The sequence below is a fragment of the Manis pentadactyla genome, chromosome 10 (assembly GCF_030020395.1).
Source record: "Manis pentadactyla isolate mManPen7 chromosome 10, mManPen7.hap1, whole genome shotgun sequence".
NCBI lineage: Eukaryota > Metazoa > Chordata > Mammalia > Pholidota > Manidae > Manis > Manis pentadactyla.
In genome coordinates, this window is record NC_080028.1 from 18,935,307 (window position 1) to 18,960,375 (window position 25,069).

Below are 25,069 nucleotides of genomic sequence, written 5' to 3' on the forward strand. Positions count from 1 at the left end.
ATGTACGGTGACTTCATGAAACATTCTTCATGTATGAAAACTGCCAGTAACCCATAGACTCCTGGTAAGCAATGACTGGAGTCCCCACGTGGCCCCATTTATCCATATTATCCATTGGTGAGGGCGTTTTCCCACATTGGCCTCACACTTGAAAATACCTTTTCTTATTATTGTAAATACTAAAATCGAGAATACCCTTAATTACGGAAGCTCAAGAGCAAGAATCACTCTAACTGGTTCTTACATAACTGGGCATGGCTGGTGGTTTTCAGCAGCAGATTACTTAGTCTGTGAAAGATACAAAAGAAAGAAATATCTCCTCAGCATCTCTCCTCCCTTTCTTGCTTCTGTTTGGACTTGTTGATAACAACAGTTTTTACATTTATTTACTGCCTTTCAGTTTATAAAACCTTTATATTTATAAAGAATTATCCATTATCCACTTGAATTTCTTAGTCACCCAAAAAAGAGTGACTATGTACACAGATATTATCAACAGTGTTGCATTTTGGAAGAGGCAAAGCTGTACATCAGGTTGTGGTTAGATCTGTGAGCAGCACATTTGAAAAATACAGACTGCTGCAGGGAGAGAACACAGATGTGCAGCACAGATTTGTGCAGTCCAGAGAGCTGGCCCCTCATAGAACATGAACACTTGATAATGAGGTCAGCAACCCGTCCCAGTCCTCAGAATGACCTCTTCCTTTTCTCTGCTCCTCCACATGAACGCCAGCCGCCCTGTGCAAATGTGAGGTCCGTGCATCCGGATTGCACAGCGAGTAAGCACCATGGCTTGGTCATCCTGGGCCTGGTCCACTGTCAGGTGGTGCCCCCTTTTCAATCTGTCTTCTTCTTAAGCTACATCAGATCTTCTACTAGAGAATGGGGTGAACCTTTTCTGATTGATGTTCACATGTCAGCCTTGAAAACAGTGTTAAGAAATAAGAGACTGTCTGTTTTTCAAGATGATAAACATAGCAAGATTCTGTTTTCCTCGTTCCTCTACAGGTAGCAGTGCAGCGAGTCGCTATGTTCCAGGAGGTGGAGGCCCTGGGAGTCTCGGAGTCGGACAGCCCTGGCAGTTCGGTGGGGGAATAAGCGGTGTCTCTTATTGTAACCAAGGATGTGCAAATTCCTGGCTCGCCGATAAGTTCTGTGACCAAGCCTGCAATGTTTTGTCCTGTGGGTTTGATGCTGGCGATTGTGGGCAAGGTATTTTTAATCAACATAAGAACCTATTCAGAAGAAGGGGATAAAAATCCCTGATAAGTACAGGGGATTTTGTATTATTGTTGTTATTTAAATTCTTCTCTCTGTGTCCCTTTCCCAGTCTTGCACCCACACTAGATATAAGTTCAAAGTAAGAGAAGGGCACAGATCTTTGGACACTAAACTGCATCTTTTCCTGTTATTGCTTGAGTCTGATTTTTTTTTTCTTTTTACTAACAGATTTACCTTAGTTGAAATGCATGGTGAAGGTTAAAGAAACCAATAATTTATTAAGTAAGCATAGTTTGAATACTGGCTCTTGTTGATAACTAATTAATGGAGGTCATTTGGCAGAAGGTTGTATTTTATCAAATGGACAAAAAGACAGAAGTTGATTGTTGGAATTTGCTGTCAAGAATCGTGCTGTATCTTAGTGAGTCAGACTCAGCATTCCATGTTGATAATAGTGATTGCTTCAGGGAGTAAATGAGCCCTACACTGTAGCTCTTATGTTAGAACTTCTGATTATTTTGAAGTCAATTTAAAGTCATTATTAGAAAGTGAAAACTCAGACCTAATAATTAGGGAAAAGGGGGAAAAATGCCTGTTTTTTTTTTTAAAGTGATGTTTGTGTTTTTTCCTCTAGATCATTTTCATGAATTGTATAAAGTAACTCTTCTCCCAAACCAGACTCACTATATTATTCCAAAAGGTGAATGCCTGCCTTATTTCAGCTTTGCAGAAATAGCCAAAAGAGGAATTGAAGGTGCATACAGTGACAACCCAATAATTCGCCATGCTTCTATTGCCAATAAGTGGAAAACCATCCACCTCCTAATGCACAGTGGAATGAATGCAACCACAGTTTATTTTAACCTCACATTTCAAAATAAAAATGATGAAGACTTCAAAATCCAGATAACAGTAGAGGTTGACACAAGAGAGGAACCCAAACTGAATTCTACGACCCAGAAGTCTCACCACAGTTTGGTTAGCCCTGTAACACTCCTACCCGAGGCAGAAATCCTGTTTGAGGATATTCCTGAAGAAAAACGCTTTCCAAAGTTCAGGAGACATAATCTTAACAGAACAGGAAGAGTCCAAGTGGAAGTGAAAATTCCCCTGGTAAATATTTCTCTCCTTCCAAAAGAGGTCCAGCTGAGTCTCAATAAGTTGGATTTGCAACTAGAACGTGGAGACATCACTGTGAAAGGATATAACCTGTCCAAGTCAGCCTTGCTGAGGTTGTTTCTGGTGAACTTACAGGAGGCTGAAGTAAAAATGAATCAAACTAAAAAAGCAGGTGAAAGAAATGACAGTTTGAAGGCCCCACTGGAAAAGCAGTTGCACAGAAACATCTTGCCAGACAACTTAGAGGCACCTGAAAGATTACAGAGGTCAGCTCTTCCGGCAGTGACAATAAAAGTGAATGGCCATTACCCGAGTCAGACTTCACCCCTGGACTTAGAGGCTGAAGGAAGGTTTATATCTGAAACTCTGGCCCAAAAAGTAGGAGGTGGAAGCGTGCTGAAAGAAAACCTCTCATCTCTGATTATTCCATTGGAAAACCAGGCAACAAAAGAAAAGAAAATCGCAGAGAAAGAACAAGAGAAAAACAGGGTGGAGGGAAATGCTAATAGTCCCATAGGTGTTAATGAAGTATTACCTGGGAGAAAACTGCAACATTACACAGGTGGTTACCTGGGCTTTCTGCCATGGGAAAAAAAAAAGTATTTCCAAGATCTTCTTGATGTAAGTTACATGTAGCCTTATTCGTTCTTGTGCTCAGGAAAAAATAAATAACCTTGTAATGTAATGATAATACAGTAATAGCTACCACCTGCTCAGCACTTTCTCTGCCAACCACTGAGCTAAATGCTTTTCTTACAGGATTTCATGGGATTTCCCTAACAATTAATGATAAAAATACTTTATAGTGGTATCTACTATTGGTATTCCCATTTTATAGTTTAGGAAACAGCCTTAATGTGAATGAGAGGGATTTAACTATGAGCACACCCAGAGGAAGTAGGAGACAAGGGTGGTATCTTATCTTTACTTGGTATGTTGTGATTTCAAAAAATGCTTTTGTGTGAGTCAGATCTGATATTTTTCCACCTTCATGGATGAAAAAAACCGAGGTACAGGTAAATTCATTAGCTTCCTCAACATCACAACAGCAAGTTAGTATGAGCCAAGCCTCAAAATCGGTGTGTTCTCCCTCATGCCCCATGGCCTCTGTGGTGCTGTGGTGTCGTTTGTACATTTCCCAAGTGTCCCCACTGCTAACTTCTGTGGGATGCAAGATGATTAGAATACATGCACTGCTTGTACAGACTAAGAGCAAACTGGGAGGATGGATCTGTGGGCAAATAATTGCAGTCATGTGCTAAGTATCTGTTGAGGTATGGGCAAGAAGTCCAAAGGGAAAATCCCTGAACTCTGTCCAGAGGTACTGAGGAAAGTGTCTATGAGAAAGAACCCTGTGAGCTGACCTTTGAAGGTGGGGTAGGAGTTGACAGACCAAGAAAAATCCTGTGGTCTAGGCTGTCTTATGACCAAAGCATAGCAAGGAATGGATATGAAGCCTGGAAGAGAAGAGGATGAAAAGGGGAGCTGTATCTTACTCCTCTCGTTGTTGGGAAGTAATCTGGTTCCTGACACCATAGGTATTAAGTAATTGTTGAGTGAGGGGCTGTAGAGTTCTTGCCTATGTTGATTCCCTCACTTTGTCCCCTTTTCTTTCCTTTTTCTTCTTTAAATTACCAAAATGCCATAAGCTAGTGGTAAAAATGGCAAGCAATGCAAAAAAAAGTACAGTGAAAAAGGGAAAGGTCTTCCTTTTTCCTTAATCTTTCTGCTATTTCATTAGGAATAGTTTGGTGGTATTCTTCTAGTATCTTTCTATAGATAAGCAAACATACTAACTATACAGTTTCTGTTTTGCAGCAGTGAAATTACACTACACACATTGCTCTGCCGTTGCTGTTTGATTTGGCAGTATGTGGGGAGACTGCCCATGTCAGTGCTATTCTTTAACATCTGTGATTTATTTCCAGTGTTTTGCAATTACAAATAGTGTTGCAGTCAATGTTCTTGTACTTATATCTCACTCCCCAAGAAGGTTTTATTTCTGTAAGTAGAATTGCTAGGTTAAAGGGTGTGTTGCATATACCATTTAATTGTGTCCTTCTAAAATATGCATACTTACACAGTGTACAAGAGTGCTTGGTTCACAACTAACCAGCACCAGTTAATATCAATGTACACTTTTATCAGTTTGAGAAGCAAAAAAGTTTCATCTTATATAAAGTGTGTTCATAGTTCTTTGCCAGCATTCTTTGCCCATTTGTTCAGTTTTGCCTGATTGGTTTTAATATCTTAATATGTTATAATATTAACACTATTATTTGGTGAAACCGATTTTATATTAGTCCTTATGTTCAAAACTCAAATGCTGCTCTGGTGTCACCAGGAGAAATAACATGATATTGAGAGTGCTGTCCAATTTATTTGTAAGTGAATTTTCCAAATATTGCATTGAATTGGCTGTGAAATCTCCTGGTCAATGCCTAGTCCTTGAAGAATACCCTGCAGGTGGATCTCCGCTGACCTCACAGCTGTTCGCAAGCCGTGTTGGCGATAACTTCCCTGAGGTCAAGTTTAGTCCTGCTCTTAAGCTCTTTAAAGTGACCTGTAAGTGCTCATTTCATTTGTCTCTCATGGACAGTTAGTAACCAGTTATTACCAACATTATATAAAATAGTACCTTTATCTCTTGTTAACAGAGTGTACTTGTGCCCTAAACATAAGGCTGCATTTCGTGGAATTCTCTTTCAGGAAGAAGAGTCACTGAAGACACAACTCGCATACTTCACTGATAGCAGACATACTGGGAGGCAACTAAAAGATACGTTTGCAGATTCCCTCAGATATGTAAATAAAATTCTAAATAGCAAGTTTGGATTCACATCTCGGAAAGTCCCTGCACACATGCCTCACATGATTGACCGGATAGTTATGCAAGAACTGCAGGACATGTAAGCCTTGCTTGTATTTGAGCTGCACATGTGCTCAGAGCTATGGTGGCTTGCAATACGTGTCTTTGCTGTGTTAAATTATGCCTCTAGTTCTTGATGACTGATAGGTGGTATTGTCTAAATAAGGGGGAAGGAAAAGATTCTAACTCCACAAATGTTAAGTACTGTATATATTTTAAATATCCAGAGCTCACTTATATGTTATATTTGGACAGGTTCCCTGAAGAATTTGACAAGACGTCATTTCACAAAGTACGCCATTCTGAGGATATGCAGTTTGCTTTCTCTTATTTTTATTATCTCATGAGTGCAGTTCAACCACTGAATATATCTCAAGTTTTTGATGAAGTTGATACAGATCAATCTGGTGTCTTATCTGACAGAGAAATTCGAACACTGGCTACTAGAATTCACGACCTGCCTTTAAGTTTGCAGGTGTTGTATTTTTTTTTTTTTCCCTGAACTCTGACATCTTAAATTTTTAATTTTGGCACTTTTTCTTTTCCCCTATGTATTTCAGTGTAATGCCGGTAAAAGTAATTCTTAATATTTAATGAGAGTGTTCAAGACTAGTCTATTTTTAGTGCCATAATGAAGGCGATTTGCAGTTCATATTTTATGAGATTATTTTTTTGAGGCTTTAGGTAGGATTGCTTATTGTATTATTTGGAGAAGAGCCAGGCCATACCTGCATAGAAGGTTCTTATGCCAAGTTCCTTCAGGGGCTTCAGGTGTCTCTGACTGGAGATCTGTCTCAGCCAGCCTGGTGGTGCTGTGCAATCCCCTCTATCATGACATCCGCTGGTCTCAGGAGTATGAAACTCACTAGGGGAGAGTGCCAGGATGAATCTAACTGCAGGACATTCAATCTGGGGGTCCCCTGGACCATCTTGTTTAAAATGGTGCCTCAGTCCAGTATGTTCTACACTGAGACAAAATGAAATCTTTGTATTTGCATTATCTTATTCTGCTCATTTTAGGGTGTCTTTACCTTAAGAATTGCATAGTCAAACTCTTTGAAGATAGCTTTTAAATCAATTTTTGGGGACTTCTACATAATTTTTATATTTCAAACCACATTCATGACTTGTACATAGATGTTTTATCCTTTTATTTTGCTTTGTTAGGATTTAACAGGTCTGGAACACATGTTAATAAATTGCTCAAAAATGCTTCCTGCTAATATCACTCAGCTAAATACCATTCCACCAACTCAGGAAGCATACTATGATCCCAATCTGGTAAGTGGCATGGGTTCTTTTATGTAAAACAGAAAGTATAGCTTCATTGGATGTTACTTACATCATTTCTGTATAGCACTTCAAAAACTAGAAGCAGGCTCTATATTTATATGTCTTTGGTGGGAAGTAATAGCACAGATAATCCAGAATCATTTATATCTTGCTATAGAATATCTTTTTGCCACCCTAATGGATGTTAAACTTATATTGAGATTAGTTGCTTATATTCTGCAAGTAGACATCTATTTATTAAGGATGATGGAAGATAGCCCCAAAGTATTCTCACTGGCCTAGCAGAACAATCCTGAGGTTAAACATTAACCAAGGAAATATTTACCAAATGGAGTATCATCTTTCATCAAAGCTGCTTTGCTTTGATGCTGGCACTTTCTTGGTCTTACCAGGAGGGGCAGTGGGTGATTCATACCCAAGTATTTTGGAGTGTCACTGGCTGAAATGATTGGAAGACTCTTTTGATTGTAAGATGCATCCCAATTTGAGAGAGATGATAATGCGAAAGAAAAAAAGTCTATTTAGAATTGGTGCAATAAGGGTATAATGCAGCCATTAATGTGATGCTTACAGTTAACTTTTTACTGATAGATGGGAAAATGTTTACAGAAAAAAGTTAGGTGGGGCAACATAGATAGTAGTACTGCATACACAGTATTATTTGAACTATGGAAAACAACCAGATACCTTCACACACACACACACACACACACACACACACACACACACACACACACACACACACACACACACACCCACACACACCCACACACACCCACACACACCCACACACACACACACCACCACCACCACCACCACCACCACCACCACCACCACCACCACCACCACCACCACCACCACCACCACACACACCCACACACACACCCACCACCACCACCACCACCACCACCACCACCACCACCACCACCACCACCACCACCACCACCACCACCACCACGTCCACGTCCACGTCCACGTCCACGTAATGGAAATGACAGTAAATTAAATCATAGGCAGTTTCCAATTTCCTTTTTTAAATCTCACATTAGTATTTTCCAAATTTTTTATAACAGCTTCATTTCCATAATCAGAATAAAACATTAAAAAAAAATTCGCCATCTTGCAAACATTCAAGTCAAGCTGTTGTAATTGCAAATGAAACATCTGTAAATGAATATAGAGCAGAGTAATAAATCAGTTAAAAATCTGATTCCCGAAAGAAGGAAATCATTCAGTTCACATTCACTGTACATATCAGGCGACTGTGTTCCTCGCTTGTGTTCCCAAAGAGCCCCATGAAGGCTTGCTCACGAGGAGACAGTGTGACCAGTGGCAGCCACTGGGGGGAGGTCAACACAGCAGCTGTTGGAACATCTGGACCAACTATAAGCATTGCCAATCATGTGTTGGTTCGTTTAGAATATGACATGGTATAGTATACAGATAGTTGCCACTTTAAAGTCAATTCACTAAATATTCTAAACTTTAAAGCCACAAAATCAGTAAATTGGAATAAAGAGAACAGTAAGACCTGGTATCAGTCCTAAGGGAGCTTGCTGTAGTGTATGAGTAGGTGTGAATTGGCAGGTGGGAAATGAGACTAATTATGGGTATGGGTTCGTGGGAGGCCTCACATAGAACTGACGCAATCAGGCTGATAGCAGAAGAGCCGCTCATCGTGTGTAATGCACCAGTTTCTTCTGGATCTTTGGCACAATCCAGTGAAAAATGCTTTATAAACTCTTAGACTATTTTATGAATGTTAGTAATTCTTTACAAGTATGTCTTCATGATAAAAAAGGTGCATAATTGTAGTAGGTGTTCGTCCTGTCTCCAGAGAGAATAGGATCAAAGTTTATAAAAAACAAGAAATTAGATTGCATAGGCTAAAGAACATTCTCCATTGTAAGACTTTTTAAACAATGACAGCTTTTTTCTGTTTTTCCCAAATCTGGAGTGAACCTAATCCTAACAAAGATAATATAATCAACTCTAAATTATCAGAGGTCAGTGGCCTGGCTTAAAATATGTTTTTCAGTGTCTAGGTATTTGTCAAGATAACAGATGTTTCCATGAGTTACCAGTTTCTCCACGAGCAGGACAGTGAGCTCTGAGTTCTGTGCCGCTAACTTGTCCTTTCTGGTACCTTCTTAGTGGACAGCCTCAAAGCCTTCGAGGAGCTAAAAAGGAGAAAGCATGCCGGGCTCCGAAACCATTTCCCCCTCAGCCTCTTTCCTTCACCAGGCCTCACTGGTCTTCACTTTCTTCAGGACCATAGCATGATTGTGCCTTCAGGTTGCTTCAGAGGCCGCTGACTTCACCCCATGGTTCAGAAGCTTTACTGGTGGCACAACCTGTTTTAGCTATCACCCAAGACTTCTCTCTCACCCCCCTGTATTTCTACATTTGTCTTTTCACTTATCTTTCCTGCTTTAGTTTTTTTTTTTCTTTCTCTTAAAAACTCTAGGTTCCTAGTGAGATTTTTTTTTTTTGAGAGGGCATCTCTCATATTTATTGATCAAATGGTTGTTAACAATAAAATTCTGTATAGGGGACTCAGTGCACAATCATTAATCAACCCCAAGCCTGATTCTCAACAGTCTCCAGTCTTGTGAAGCATAACTAACAAGTTCTTACATGGTGAACAAGTTCTTACATAGTGAATAAGTTCTTACATGGTGAACAGTGCAAGGGCAGTCATATCACAGAAACTTTCAGTTTTGATCACACATCATGAACTATAAACAATCAAGTCAGATATGATTCATTTGATTTTTATACTTGATTTATATGTGAATCCCACATTTCTCCCTTATTTTTTTTTTTAATAAAATGCTGAAGTGGTAGGTAGATGCAAGATAAAGGTAGAAAACATGATTCAGTGCTGTAAGAGGGCAAATGTAGATGATCAGGTCTAGCCTATAGACTAAGTATTAATCCAAGCAGACAAGGGCAACAAAACATCCACGGATGCAGAAGATTTCTCTCAAAACGGGGGGTGAGGTTCTAAGCCTCACCTCTGTTGATCCCCAATTTCTCACCTGATGGGCCCCCTGCGACTTCCTGTCTTAGGTTTTTCCTCCATTGAGGAATCCTACCCATCTCTGGCTAACCAGCCATCTTCCGGGGCCATACAGGGAAATGTAAAGTTGGTAAGTGAGAGAGAAGCAATATTCTTTGAAAACGTTAGCTTTTTACTTCTTTGCAGATTTGTGCCCTGTGGCTTCTATGCCCAGCATTTGTCTTGAGGTATCTTTACCACTTGGAAGAATTATGATACTCGGTAATTTTCGATATGAGGCACGAATTCTACTAAAGGGTTGTAATTAGGAAGGAAGAAGAAAAGCTATAGGAGTAGCAGACGGAAGAAAACATGGGAAGATTGATTATTTCTTTGACATATCTTCTTGTAGAGTAACATAAGCATGTATAGGTTTTAACAAACTACTAATTAAATTGCTTACACACATTAACAGAATAGGAATACAGATACATAACAAAATCAGACCTACAATTGCCAGCCATATCCAGTGAAACCAAGAAAACCAGTTAGGTACCCTAGGCATTTGTGAAAACTTATCGAAGATACGATGGATATTGTCTAACTGAATTTGAATAGTTTGAGAAAAATCAGACAAATTAAAACAACACATTCCTGGGAGCTGTTCACATCCCATATGTTCTTTTAACAGTAGATAGTCTATAGTCGCATGATTTTGGAGCACTGCAACTTGCACTTCTCCTAATTCTTGGTTGAGTTCCGACAATATAGATCCAGTCAAATTTGTTGTTTTACTGTATGCACAGGCCAGCTTAGATACCTCCTTCTTCATTCCAATGGCAAGTCCAGGAACCGGTGGGGTGAATGCAGCTACAACTGCAACTGTGCCAGGATCTTTGTTGAAGTTTTTTGATGATCATCTTTTGGAATGACTCTTCCAGAGGATGTTGATGTTGGAAGTTCTTCTTCATATCGTATCTTAATTTGTTTTCTGGGTAGCCAAATTAGGCTTTGATCCTCTGTATAAACACAAACAAACCCTTTGTCCACACTTTGATATGACCTTTATACCATTGTTAAGAACCTATTGGAGACCACCACACAGGAACTGCTTTTTTTTTTTTTAAGAGAAATATCAGAAAAATGTGCTTCCATAGCTGATCATCTGACACCCCCCTTCACCGAGGCGCTGGGTTCTCGCAGGTGTGGATGTAGTCTGGCTGTTGTCCTGTGTCTTCTGTTCTCTCTTTTAGGAAGAGTTATCTTTGTTGTATTTTTAAAAATACATGTGGTTTTGGGAGGAGATTTCCACTGCTCTACTCACTCTGCCATCTTTGCTCCCTTATATCCCTAGTGAGATTTTGTAATTATCAAACCTCTGCACTTAATGTAGAACTTGCACAAGTATGTTCTTTTCTAAGGAAGATGATATGCACATAGAAGATAGTTACTCACCTTGCCCTGTTACGGGTATAATAAAACATTATTGAGGGAGTTTGGTTTTCTTTTGAAATGCATACATTTTCATTCATTCGCAGTGTATTTTATTTTAGTGTTTGCCAAATTGCTGGCATGAGATTTAAAATCAGCAAATACCCTTTCAATGTTTAGTAAGTAAAGGCTGCTTTGTGAATGATCATAAGTTAGTCTTGAGGCTCATGCAAATAAACTGTTCAGAGCATAAGTACTAGTTACACTGGCGACATTAGTTAACATTCAAGTCAGCTCTTAGCCAAGGTACTGGTTTCGTTACTGTAATGATTACACATAGGATATAAAGTATTTTCTAATTAGACTATAAAAATGACAATTTAGGCTATGAGTATCATATAGAACAGTTTGTTACAGTTTGTTAGAAATTTATTTTCTTAAAAAAATTATACCAATAACTTACAACTTATATATAATTGTGCCAATAACTTACAAAATATACAATAACTTATAAGTTATAATTACAAAATCATATGTACTAATGTACAAGATAGTGTGTATTAATGTGATTATAATAAAAGTTTATTTACAAAAACAGGCAATTAGTCCGCAGGTCATAGTATCCCACTTTGATTTTTAAAAATAATATTGCATTAAAATATTGGTCTTGATTCCCAAGCCTTTTGGTGCCTCCTTAAATTTTGCTCCTGAGACAGATGCTTCACTTGCCTCACTCCAGTCTTGGCCCTGATGTAATGTCTGTATTTTCTCACAGCCACCAGTTACTAAAAGACTAGTAACCAACTGTAAAGCAGTAACTGATAAAATCCACAAAGCATATAAGGACAAAAACAAATATAGGTAAGTAGTACACACATTTTCTCTTTGTTTACTTTAAGAAAAATCACAGGAGCCTGGCATTTTTGTAATTTTATAATAGTTTATTAAGCATTCCTTTAAAATTTATGTGAGGTTATTTTCTTTAGAAATATTAAATACTAAGTCCTCAGGATGTTGAGTCTGTAAGTTTTATAAAATGCTTTTCTTATTGAAATTTTGTTCTTCATATCCACATATTTACATTCTCTCAATATGTTTTGATAATTAGGTTTGAAATCATGGGAGAAGAAGAAATTGCTTTTAAAATGATTCGTACCAATGTTTCTCATGTGGTTGGCCAGTTGGATGATATAAGAAAAAATCCCAGGTACTGTTTTTCTTAAGTAATAAACTTTAATTTTTAAGGCGCTTTTAGGTTCACAGAAAAATGGAACAGAAATACAGAGAATTCCCCAAACTTTAAATATTGTCTTTAATCATGCAAGTAAACATGAAAAAAAGCAGTAGGGCCGAGAGAAGGAAGTGACTTACTTCTTTTTGCAGCAGACAGAAATGTCTAATGGTGGAGGTAGTGTTTGACCTCAGAGATAGGTGGTCTGAACTGAGGTAAGGCCCCCCATGTGGAGGCATTAGCATGGGCTTCTAAGAGTCAGGTGACATGAGCTGTTCAGTCGGGTAGGAGGCCAGAGAGCTGGGACCTTCATAGCACTTCTAAGAAGGTTTTTCCAGAGAAGTTGTTTTGGTGGTTAGACTTATCTTTGAAATTCAAAGTAAAATTCAGATTTTCCTCTGAGGAAATGGAATTGTTACCATAAATGTGAAAATCCAGTAAACTGCACTCATTCTTTGGAGATGAATAAATGTTCAGGTTTGCATAAACGTTGAAAATTTCCAGCCAGACCCCTTAGCAGTTGCTTTGGATAGTTAGATAAAATTGGTTAAATCTGCATTTTTGAGTTTTGAACTTTAGTGAGAAATAGGTATTTCATCCATTACCTTTAAAAAAATCCTTGGCATAGTGATTGCATTGGGGTATGGGTGGGGACTTGATAATATGGGACAATGTAGTAACCACATTGTTTTTTCATGTGAAACCTTCATAAGAGTGTATATCTATCATACCTTAATAAAAATAAATAAATTAATTAATTAAAAAATAAAAATAAAACTGAATATTTTCACCTGAGTCTTTTAAATGCTTTTTAAAGTTTTCAGTTTCATTTCATTTAAGTTATAATTTTAATTATAAATGATCAGAGATGCAAAATTTCTAGACATTTTAAAGCCATGTTATTTTTTTTTTTTCTCTCTAAAAATCCTATGTTTATTGGGGGTTGGGGGTAGAAATTGGAATTTTAAGAAAAATGACAATAAATATCTTTAATGCTTCTTTAGTGTCTTCAGCATTTAGTAAAATGCTTTATTTCCTACAGGATAACAAACACTTCCCACAAGCCAAGCAAACAATAAGCCATGTAAATAATAATTACCTGGCTCATCGCTCTCTTTGTACATGCTGCTCCCTCTGCCTGGATGCCCTGCACTAATTTTTTAAAGTCACTTTAAGAACCAGTCTAATTCCCCCATTCTGTTGATGTGCTGTCTTGGTAATTAGCGACCTGTAGCAATGCCATGTGAGAATTTGCAGCTTTTAGTTTTATCCTGCACTTTCCTGTCTTTGTGTCAGTTTGAAAGTTGTTGGGTGAGAGATTCATAGGCCTTCCTTGTACTTAAAGGGACAGAGGGACAGGATTTTACTAAAAAACATGTGGCAGGTCAGGCTTCTCTAGCATGTCTGCCAGACCCAGGTAACTTCCAGTGACCCTGAGGAGACTGTGTCATTTTTAACTCTGACTGGTTTGATTTTACCTTTATGAGGGCTCATTTTAAGTCAGGAGAGGAAAACCAGTCTTCTAAATGACTTAAACATTTAAGGACAGGTTTATGCCATTAACCAGGAGGCTGGGAGGGGCTGGGCCCAGGCTTCACTCTGCCCTCTGACTCTTCATGTCGGCTGCCCTCTTGCGTGCATTGGCTTCATCCTCACAGCAGTTCTGGGTGGATCAGCCCTTCCTGTGTGTTGTGTGCTGTGCCTGCCACTGCCATAGCAGTCACTGCGATGGGGAGGGAATTCCCTTCTGCTAGGCAGGCGGTGCCTCTGGGTTGCGGTGGAGTCGCCTCCCAGAGTCAGCTCATCAGGGGAGAAATGCTGAGCAACATGCAAGTTCTCTGTGGAAGGAGATGGGCTTGGGGGGGATGTTTGCTGGGCACCCAGCAGGGTCTGCTTTAGCTACCCTCTATCTACACACACCCTGTGTCATATGTACATTTTTTTCTTTAATTTTCCCCAACTTCTTGAAAAATTTTGAAGATGCAGAAAAATCGAAAAATAGTGCAGTAAACCCCAAAATACTTACAAGATTTTTAAATTTCTGTGTTTTGTCATATTTGCTTGATCTCTCCCTTCATCTATCCATACACACACACACACATCATTTTTATTTTGTTGTTTTGCTGGACCACTTGGAAATAAGTTGTGGACATCCAGGTGCTTTACCTCTAATCATTTTACCATGTCTCCTAAAACAAAGTCATTCCCCTTTGTACCACACAACCATTAATATATATCCAAGAACCTTAACATTGACTAAGTCATACCGTCTAACAGTCTGTATTCCAGTTTCTCCAGTTGCTTCCAAAAGCCCTTCATAGTTGTCGTCCGTAATCCAGGATACAATCTAAGTTCATTGTATTTGGTTCACATATCTCTTTAGTATCCTGTCATTTAAAGCAGTCCTCAAGTTTAGAGACAGACAGGATGATGTACTTGCACATAATCATCACTCATCTCAATGAGGAGCAATTTATGTTTGATCTTGTTTCATCTAAACACACCTACACCTTCACTACCACTTCCCGATTATTTTTATGTAAATCTCAGATATATCACTTTATCTGTAAATTTTTCAGTATTTTTCTCTAAATTATAAGGACTCTTTAAAAATAACCACAGTATTCCTTAATATGATAAACTATCTGGTTTGTGTGCTCATTTCCCCAATTGTCTTTTATAAGCATTTATATGTTCTTTTTAAGTTAGTTGGTTTAAAATGGTATGAACTTGCAATTAGCTATGGGTTTCCCCTAATTCTCTTTTTTAACCATATAGTTTTTGTATATATGAATAAATCCAATTACATATTCCATTTGTTTCCTGCACTTTGGGCTTCTCTGATTGTATCCCAGTTATTTGACATGTTCTTACATCCCTGTATTCCCTGTAAAATGGTAGTTGGATCTGGGGCGTTATTAGATTTAAGGTTTTTGTTTGTTTGTTTTTAATTTTAACAAGTGTATTTCAAAAAGTGGTGTTATCCCTACTTACTATTTTAGTGGGCCCTCAGTTTAATGACTTTTGCCTTGAAGGAAACCTGAAACAGTAGAGATGTATTGCTGTAATTTGCTTTAACCAGAACTCTACCATCTTACAGCCTGCTTGGAAACATAAAGAAGTATTTAAACTCATGGAATCTATATAAGGCACCATCTCTATCTCAATTATCTAAATCACTATTCTTAGTAATATAACTATCAGTTCAAAGAACTTGGTTTTAAGTACTTAATAATCTTTTTTTCCCTGGCTGCTGACCTAGTGCTCCATTCAGTTAACTGCATTCATTGAACACTTAACTGGAGACATGCTACAGAGAAATCATTAGATTAATTTACTCCCACAGCTAGAAGGCACTTGCAAGATCACCTTCCCCAGTTTTCTGTTTTACAGGTAAGGAATATCCAAAGAAAAATTTTACAAAACATCATTTCCCTAGTGAACCACATCAGTAAATGTAACAACTGGAGACATAAGTCCACTTTAGACGTACTTGGAATCCACATTTCTTGTTTTGTTAAGTTCAGGATCATCCTTATGGTAACAATAACCCTGGGTCTCCATTATTTCCAGGAAGTTTGTTTGCCTGAATGACAACATCGATCACAATCATAAAGATGCCCAGACAGTGAAAGCTGTTCTCAGGGACTTCTATGAATCTATGTTCCCCATACCGTCCCAGTTTGAACTGCCAAGGGAATATCGGAACCGTTTCCTTCACATGCATGAGCTGCAGGAGTGGTAAGTCCTCGTGTTTCATATCTGTGTGTGTGTGTGTGTGTGTGTGTGTGTTTTAGAGTGATGGAATTTCTTTAATGTGTTATTTGCTCTAAATTTCTTTGTAAAAATATATGCATAGTTTTTATTGTACTTAATAGTTGAAGTATAATTTTTATTGACCTCACTGGCTGAGCACACCTGCTGAGACTTTCCTATGGTCATCACTGTCATCGAGTAGCTACCTTGTTTCTTGAGTACCTGCTATAAGGCAGACACTGCTGGGCGGTAGATTTACTGTACTCTTTACAATTAAAGGTACTGTTATTGTCATGAGAATGTGGTAATAGAAGCTGAGTGAAATGCTCCAGGTGAAGCAGCTGATCGGTGGCAAATCCAGCCTGGTTACCCACCCCCTGCCCACTCCACTACATTCCAAGCTGCTTTTAACATTTCCTTCATCTTTCATTTTATTACCATTTCCAATACTAACTCAGGGAGACAGACAACTGGGCAAACAATTGTGATACAGAGTGCTATATATAGTAGGGTTCAACACTATTGGAATACAGAGGACAGAGCAGCTAATTCTGTAAGGGGAAGGTGACATTTGGACTTGGTTTTGAATTATGAAAAGGATATATCCAGGTAGGAAAGCATGTTTGTGGAAGAAATGGTGCATGCAAAGGCACAGAGATATTAAAAGAGAGTGCTTGAAGAGAGATTGTGAAGGGCTGTTTATGAATTAGACTTTTTTTTCTTTAGAGAGATTTTTAGATGTTTGTTTTCATCAGACTTCATGACTTGGAAAGATAGGTAGCAATAGTGTGTGTGTGGTGGGGGTGGCGGACTGGTGAGGAAGTTGTTTGGAGTGAGGCAGTGTTGACTGGAAACTGGAGGCAGGGAGTCAGGCAATAAGCATTTCAGTAGTCCTGAAACAGTCAAGGTGTGAACCAAGGACGCAGGCCAGGGAGTAGAGAGAAAGTAGTGGACAGAGCTGGGAGAGATTTTAGAGAGGAAATTAGCAGACCTTGGCAACTACAACTGTGTTGCTTGGAGTTGGGTGAGACAATTAGCATGCATATTGCTGATATTTATATTGTTTTTACTTTCCAAGGGGAAGTTATTATTAAATTATGGGTCCTGTCTTCCAGAAATGGCAAGGAATGGCTTCTTACCATTTTCACTGCCCTTTAGCTCAGAGGAAAAAGATCTTTGGATGGTTTCAAATGTTAACTCCCTAAATCCAGTTTGTGATTAAATTTACCTTCAGGGACCCAATTGAATAGGAAAGGAGTGGGTTTAAGAGTCATTTGAGAGGACTTTGATCCCTGTGTTGTAAAGATGGGACAAATCAGTTATAAGATGTTCTTTGCAATTCCCTGATCTGGGGACTGCTTTTTCCTCACCCTGCTTAGCTTCTGTATTGTCCTTTCACTGCTGACCCACCAGCCCCGCTCTACTTTCTAGAAACTGTCCTTTTTCTCTTTCTTTTCATGACACTCACTCACCCTTCCTGATTCCTTTCTTCCTATTCCCCTTCCTTGGGTATAGCACTTATGGTCTGAATGCTGTGCCTGTTGCTCCTAGTAGACTGTCTTGTACTCATCTCTGAGTCCACAGTGCCTTCTGAGCACACAGGAGGGGTTCAGTGGATGGGTAGCTTGGTTCACCTGCCAGCTATTTATTATGGTTGCTGGGACAACTCATAGCTATGGCTTCTTTGCTCATTAAATTACACATAGATTCTGAATGGCACTGTAGACATTAGAACTGACTAAGTTGGTTGTGATGCTATTAACAGACCTAGGAAATTCAGAATTATGAATATGTGACTTGAGATAGAGCCATCCACCACCAGACAGCTGTAAATGTGAACCTGGAACTCAGCACAGAGGTCTTAATTTAGTAGTTATTAGCATATTTTCAAAGTTTATGTTAAGCATTTATTTAGTCCTTATAAGAAATTACTCATTATTTCCATATTACAGATGAGGAAACTGCTATACTGCCTATTATATCCCCAGAACACTGTCTCCAAGTCCAGTTGATTCAACTCTCAGAGTGTCTCTTCTGTTGCTTATTTCTTTTCATTCTCATGGCTCCTCAGTCTTTTTCATTCCTGGACTAACATGACTGCCTACCCCTGCTCACTGCTTGTGACATCCATCCTTCAAATGGCCACCATTTTCACCCGGATTCACACACACACTCATTCTCTCTCTCTCTCTCTCTTGTGACATCCATCCTTCAAATGGCCACCATTTTCACCCGGATTCACACACACACTCATTCTCTCTCTCTCTCTCTCTCTCTCTCTCTCACACACACACACACACACACACACACACACACACACTTCTCTGCCATTTCATCTGCTTTCCTTATGTCCAAACCCTAGTGTTGCATGTTTCGGGAATCTCTGCAACTCACGCCCACACGCCTCTCCATGGCTTCAGTTGTCCCCAATGCCACCAGGCTTCATTCAGCTCTGCAGGACTCAGCTTCCTGCTCTGACACAGCTGATGCTCATTTCCCGTCTCTGCCAAACTTTTTACCTCCCTGTGTCAATGTTTAAGTGCAGTGTCACCGTCTCTGAGGTGCTTTCCTCATTTCTCTAGGTTTTTCCATAGGACTTTGCTTTGATAATACCTTTTCTATCCATCTCGTCTGATGGCTTGTCATCTGCATGTCAGTAGCTCGCCAGGCTTATAGATGTTTTAGAGCAGGAACTTCAAATTGTTTATCTGTGTCCACAGGTAGTGTTTATTGGTGACTGAGTGAATAAATGAATATGAATAAGTAAATAAAAAGAAATGGCAGTATGCTTTTGTTTAAATGCTACAAGTAATTTTCTTTTGAAATCCTCTCCTCTGCCTGGGTAACTTTTGCTAATTCACGTATAATACTATAATGTAGTGAAAAATCTGAACTCATGTTGGAAATATATATTGTATTAGCATTTTAAAATTGCCTCTAGACAATGTTTTTTGTGGTTTATACCTAATATATAAATAACTAGTACAGTGAAACCATGCACAGAGTTACGTATTTGCTTTCTTTGAACAGGAGAGCATATCGAGACAAATTGAAGTTTTGGACTCATTGTGTATTAGCAACATTGATTATGTTTACTGTATTCTCATTTTTTGCTGAACAGGTAAGTTTATATATTTTATGTGGGGATCAGTCAGTATTTCTTGGTATATTAGTATCTGATTCTTTTAGAAAATTATATAAATTCACAGGAAAATTTTAATTTCTTCTATTGGCTTGTAGCTCATATGTCAGTATATAAATATATTTCATAATATTCAGGCAGCAACATAATAGCTTTTTATTCATTTATCTTCTAGATCCATTACTAGTATTCTTTTTACCTGGAGCTCAATAGGTTAACTTGCAGACTTAAACCTAAAACTAAAAAGCTCTAAATATTTTTAACCAGAAAAAGCCTATGTAGAATCTTTATCTGGTGCCAATATTTTATGGGTCTCCAGTGTTTTTTATTTCTTGAAACTTTCTAAAAATGACCACAGTGTCTTATCTTCAGACCTCCCACTGTCCTGTAGTGCCTGTTGTACTCTTACATTTCCTTTGAGTTGCTGGGAATTCTCCATTCCAGCACACACACAGCCTCCTTCAGGTAAGGGTCCAGGAGGAGGAGGGAGGTTTGTGACGTAAAACAAAAGGGATGGAAGGATGATAGTCCACAGGTATGAAATGTTCTTAAGAAGGACTGAAGAAGGACAGGGATGGAATCTGGGCAGACCTGACTTGCACGGGGCAAGCGAACCTCACCTCAGTCTCCATTCAGGGTGAATGTTGAGTACAACTTTTCTAGCTTCACTTATGGGGAACTTAGGCTGAGTTTACTGACACTGAGGAGGAGGAGGCTGAAGTCCTGAGAACTTTAAGATAAACAGTGCCTTGGTCTTTTGCCCCAGATGGAAGGACATTGAGGAAAGAGAGGCTGGCAAGCAGGATGGCAGTTTAACCTTCCATCTGCTTCTCAGGGGATATAAATCTCGTTCTTGATATTTGTTGCCATTGTTATTACAGTCTTAGAAAAAATGCTTAAAAAGTCTGCACCTGCTTTTAGCACAGAGATCCAGTGAGGAGCCTGTGAGTCAGCTGTGTGCTGGCCTGTGCTGGGGAAGGAGGGGGACCCTGGCCCAGAGCAGCAGGTGGTGGCAGTGGAGGGAACAGGAGGATCCGTTCTACGTCTGTGTCATGTGTGCCAGGAGAGAACAGGGAACCAGAGGCAGAAGGAGAGAGGAAGGGAAGAATAAATACCTTGTCCTCTCTGGTACCCTGCTCTTTCCCTACTTGAATCAAATTTCTTAACCTCTAGCACACTAACAAATCATTCAGCCAGCGGTCTCCTCCTCCGCTCCAGAATCCCAGCTCTTCATTCAAATCATGGTGGCTTATGCTTGGGTAAAGCCCTGCTTCCATCTTGACATGAAGAAAGAGACAGTAGGATCCCAAATTGAAGATTTAAAGAGCACATTTGTTTTCCCATTGAAACTTTATTGTAATGGTGGTCAGGTTTTCCATTTGAGATGTATCGGATAAACTGTTCCTCTGTGAAGGAAGTATTTATCCAAGTTCTAAGCTAGTAATTTACAAATAAACTTTTTACACTACAGCCCATTCATAAATTGGGTATTACCTGTGTTTTCCAACAATTGTTGCTATGTTTAAGTATTAAAAAATAAATGATGATAGGAATTTAATAGTTTTTTTTTTTTTTAAGAATTCTGTCTTACATAATGTAGTCATTTTTCAAACCCAAAGACCATGTATTAATGGTTAAGCAGAGCCAGTTTCCTTCAGTAGAAAGGCTTGACAAACACCCATCTTGAAAATGAATATGCTTGGTAATCGCTGTATAAAACTGTAGTGTCAGGTCTTAGAACTAAGTGAAGCTTGGGCCAAAATAATTTTAATCCTCACGGCACAAATCTAGACATACTGACTCTATACAGCTAAACAAAAGCAGTAGTTGATTTTGTTTTGGGGGAGGAATGATGACTTTTTTGTTGCTGTTTACTTTTTATCTATTAGATTGTGGAATTGATTAGAGATACATGACTCAATTTAAAGTTTGTCAACATGGAATGTCAAAATTTATTGTCTGTCTTTCATCATGTAGTTAATTGCACTTAAGCGGAAGATATTTCCCAGAAGGAGGGTACAGAAAGAAGCTAGTCCTGATCGAATCAGGGTATAGAAGATCATCATTTGAAAATCATCTACCTCAGCATTCACTGAGCATTTTAAAACTCAGCATCACAGAAATGTCTTCATGATGTAATTAATACTTAGCTAGCTTGGCCTGTAGGAGGAAAAACATCCAACACAATACTTGTTTTGTGTAAATAAAGCCTACTCATCACGATTTGTTTAACTAACACACTGAAAACTTGTGTGTTGAGCAGCTATGAATTGATTTTTACCTTTAAAGCCTTTGCTTATGGACCTGATATTCTTTTAATGAAAAGGCTCACTGACAAGACACACTGGTGAGATTCCATAGTAACCATTGCCAACTACCTTTAACATGAGAAGCATGGGAGTGATTGACAAGAGACCCCAGTTTTTGCATTCCAAACCTATTGCTATGGTTTTACATTTTTGCTTTTTTTATTTTTTCCATTTTCTTGAATAAGTTTAAAAAAATAAGTAGCTACTAAGTTAACTAGTTATTCTTGCTTCTGAAAATAATGACTTGGGATATCTAAAGATGTTTTTATAGATGTTATTTAAATACAGCAATATCACCTCTTATTGGCAATATCTTAATTGTGGATTTCAGTAACATTTAAGGGGGTAAGTAGTGTTAAACCACTTAAGACTACTGATGAGCTCCATAACTGACATTTTACTATGTGCTTGTTTACTTTAGCCCCTAAGAAACTGCGATTTCATGTGGAGGTCTAATTACAAAGGGCTAGATTAAGTAGCAGAACTACTTTCCAGATGTAATTACATTTTGGAAATGTACATATTCGAACAGAAGTGCCTCATTTTAGAAATGAGTAGTGTTGATGGTACTGGCATATCACAATGGTGTCTTTTTAAAACTCATCAGTATATTCCAGTAGCTGTCTCTTCTAATTGGTTTCATATAATGCAGGGGTCAGCAAACCTTTTCTGTAAAAAGCCACATAGTCTCTGTTGCATATCCTTTTTTGTGGTTAGTTCAGCTATTGTTGCTATTGTTTAACATTTAAAAAATGTCAAAACCATGTTTTGCTTACAGCTATACAAAAACAGGCCATCATCTGTATTTGACCCACAGGCCATTGTTTGCTGACCACTGGGATAGAGAATTAGTATTTTTATGTATGGGTAAGCCCTGATGTTCAGCCATATTTTATTTATGTTATTTTACAGTGGATTCTGGAGGTCACATTCTGTGAGTCCTTTTTGAACTCTTTAACAGGTATTTTAAGTCATGATTTCAACAGTATTCCTTCAAAATGGCATAACTGTTTTGTAAAAAGACTTGTAAATACTGTGTTTGTGCTGTAAAAGTTACGTTTCAAGACCCAAAGTCTCATAAAAACTTAATTTTGTCTGGTGCTTTGATTTTTAAATCTTTCTGAGTAATCAATTTATTGTTATCCAGATTCAACAATCACATCAGTGCTTCTACAGTGTGTCAGGGTCTATGCTGAACATGACTGAAAATAAGTGGAAAGTAGTATAAGGGAAGGGCAGTAGTACAGCATACTGGGGAGTGTCATTTTATATGGGAAAATGAGTTCTACATGGGACTTAGCAAATGGTAAAAATGTATGGAATATCTGGGTATCATTCTTAAATTTAAAGAACATTCTAGAAGAGTTATAAATAAGTGAATATTTGGATGTGAGGGAGATCTCTGTGGTTGGATGAATGTACTCTATTAACATCCCATTAATAGATAATGGGATGGATAACAGAATCATAGAATATTCATTGAATCATTTTTCCAGTGATCCTGTGGAATCATTAGAACAGAGGAACGTCAAAAGTTGATGTGTAGTCAAATAGTTGAAAAAATTTTTAAAACCTCCAAACCATTAGTTCAAATGAAATCCTGTTGAAGGCCAATATGTATATAGAAGAAGGAAAGCTGCTTATGCTGTTTGACCCCAAGGTGGTACCTACAAATTCCCAGGCCTCACAAGCAGTTTTGGAGTGACTGCCCAGACCATCCCCTGAATTTTATCATTGAGGACTCCAGGTTCAGGAAGTTTACAAGACTTACCCAAGGTCCCACAGCCAGTCAGAGGCAGAGGTGGGTTGGAGCCCAGTTTGTGTCTTCTTTCCCGTCCCTATCAGGTTATGCTATCTCCCCATGACATACTGGCTCTAGCAGGTAAAAAACAAGTGTCTACAATCAAACTTCTGGGGTTTGAGTTCTGGGTCCTGGGTATTGTTTGCTACAATTTAGTTTTTACTTCTAAAATGTGGGAGGCAGCACTGGTGTTATGGTGGTGATGAAAGGCAATGAGTCATGTAATGCATCCAAGCACTGTGCCTGGCCAATACTCCTGCCTGGTAAATGTCAGCAATGATGATGGTAGTGATGATAGTTTGTGTAATGGCTTGTTACCATGCCAGGAGTGAGATTTAAAGTATAGCCAATAGAATGACATGATTACATTGCAGCTAAGAAAGTGACACAGTTTGTCATTAAGAAATCTTTTTCTTTATTTCTTCAAAGGTGTTGATGTTAAAATTATTTCTACCTATACCATAAAGTATACAAATAATGACTAACAGATCAAGGATTTAGAAGGAAAGTGCACTCACGACTCAGGTCAAAACATTTAAGGAAGAAACAGTACCAATTCCACACACACAAAAATCTCCAGAATGTAGAAAAAGAGAAGGAAAACACCGTATAACTCATTGAGGTAAACACAACTTCACACCAAAGCCTGGCTCAGTTCCCACAAAAAAGGAAAACCACAGGCCGTCTGTCTCAGAATCCTAAATGAAACACCAGCAAGTCAAATTCAGTTATTCCCACAGAAGCAACGCTTTATGATCGAGCTGAGTCTACTCCAGGAATGAAAGTTTGGCACAACACTTAGAAATTAGTGCAATTCACATCAGGACTGAAAAGAGAAACTGCATGATGAACTCAGTGAGCCTTTATTTCTCTAAAAGAGATTATTATGAATGTTTTATAATCTCATTTAATCCTCACCACGTTGCCATTTTACCACTGGGGAACTCATTTAAGTGCCTTGCCCACGGCCTAACAAGTGGCTGCACCAGCTTATGACCTGCCTCTCCAAAATTCACTCTTAGCCAGTAAGATATGTTTACATTGCAAGGGGAAAAAAATATAACTCAACTTGCTCAAGGAAAAAATGTAGAAGGATGCAGAAGACCAATTACCTGTCAGAATTTCACTCAACATGGCCCATTTCTGCCTTTCTCTACATGTCAGCTTTTCTCCCCATAGTGAGATCATGGCAGCTCCTGGCTCACATCCCCCAGAGAAGCAGAAAGCTTCCTCTCTGGCCAGTATGAAAATCCTGGTGGAAATGGTTTGCTCATTGGCTTAGTTTAGGTTCTGTTCCCATTTTCGTGGCCAGGGAGATATGGAGACTTACACCTCAAGAAGAGGGTGCTGGGCTGACGTAACAGCTCTAGCCTGACAGAATAAAGATACGATGCATGTGGAAAACTAAGTTCTTGGATTAATTACTCAAGTTGAAGGCAAGCTGCCATTCTTGAAAGCAATTAGAAAAATCAGATCTGTTAATTGGAATACAATGAGCCTTATACATTTTCCATTTTTGAAAGGATTCAAAGAAATGTTTGTAAAGTATCAGTACAGTACCTGACATGTAATAAATGCTCCATAAATCATTCACAAGTATGGCTATTAAGGTTCACAATTGGTCGCAAGTTATCTTTCTGATCTTCGTTCACTCTCTCCCAGCCACACACTGTACCAAGCACATCACATTTCCTCAAAGATGCTGTGCACTTGTATGCCTCTGTACTTGTGCAGACGCTGTTCTTATTGCTTGACCTGCCTTTTTCTTTATCTATCTGTTAAACTCCTACTTTTACTTTAGAGTCCATTATGAATAATTGTAATGAGAAATTTTCTGAGACTGACAGTATCACCTTGAGTTCTTTGAGACAATAAGGAAATAGATGTAGTATTTAA

At 38.6% G+C, this 25,069-nt stretch overlaps 1 protein-coding gene across 4 annotated transcripts in view; it reads left to right on the forward strand.

The window, feature by feature from the left end:
* The window catches only part of GNPTAB (N-acetylglucosamine-1-phosphate transferase subunits alpha and beta), a 78,157-nt gene extending 55,392 nt beyond the window's left edge, over window positions 1-22,765 (forward strand). For all 4 annotated transcript variants that reach the window (XM_057486463.1, XM_036891163.2, XM_036891167.2 and 1 more), the window contains 10 exons: window positions 1,009-1,212; window positions 1,856-2,961; window positions 5,050-5,249; window positions 5,465-5,684; window positions 6,377-6,490; window positions 11,710-11,795; window positions 12,043-12,141; window positions 15,739-15,906; window positions 18,952-19,042; window positions 21,041-22,765. In XM_057486463.1, coding sequence (XP_057342446.1) covers window positions 1,009-1,212; window positions 1,856-2,961; window positions 5,050-5,249; window positions 5,465-5,684; window positions 6,377-6,490; window positions 11,710-11,795; window positions 12,043-12,141; window positions 15,739-15,906; window positions 18,952-19,042; window positions 21,041-21,118 — 2,366 coding nt within the window. In that variant the 3' untranslated portion in view covers window positions 21,119-22,765. The remainder of the gene's footprint in view (window positions 1-1,008; window positions 1,213-1,855; window positions 2,962-5,049; window positions 5,250-5,464; window positions 5,685-6,376; window positions 6,491-11,709; window positions 11,796-12,042; window positions 12,142-15,738; window positions 15,907-18,951; window positions 19,043-21,040) is intronic.
* Window positions 22,766-25,069: the final 2,304 nt, after the last annotated feature.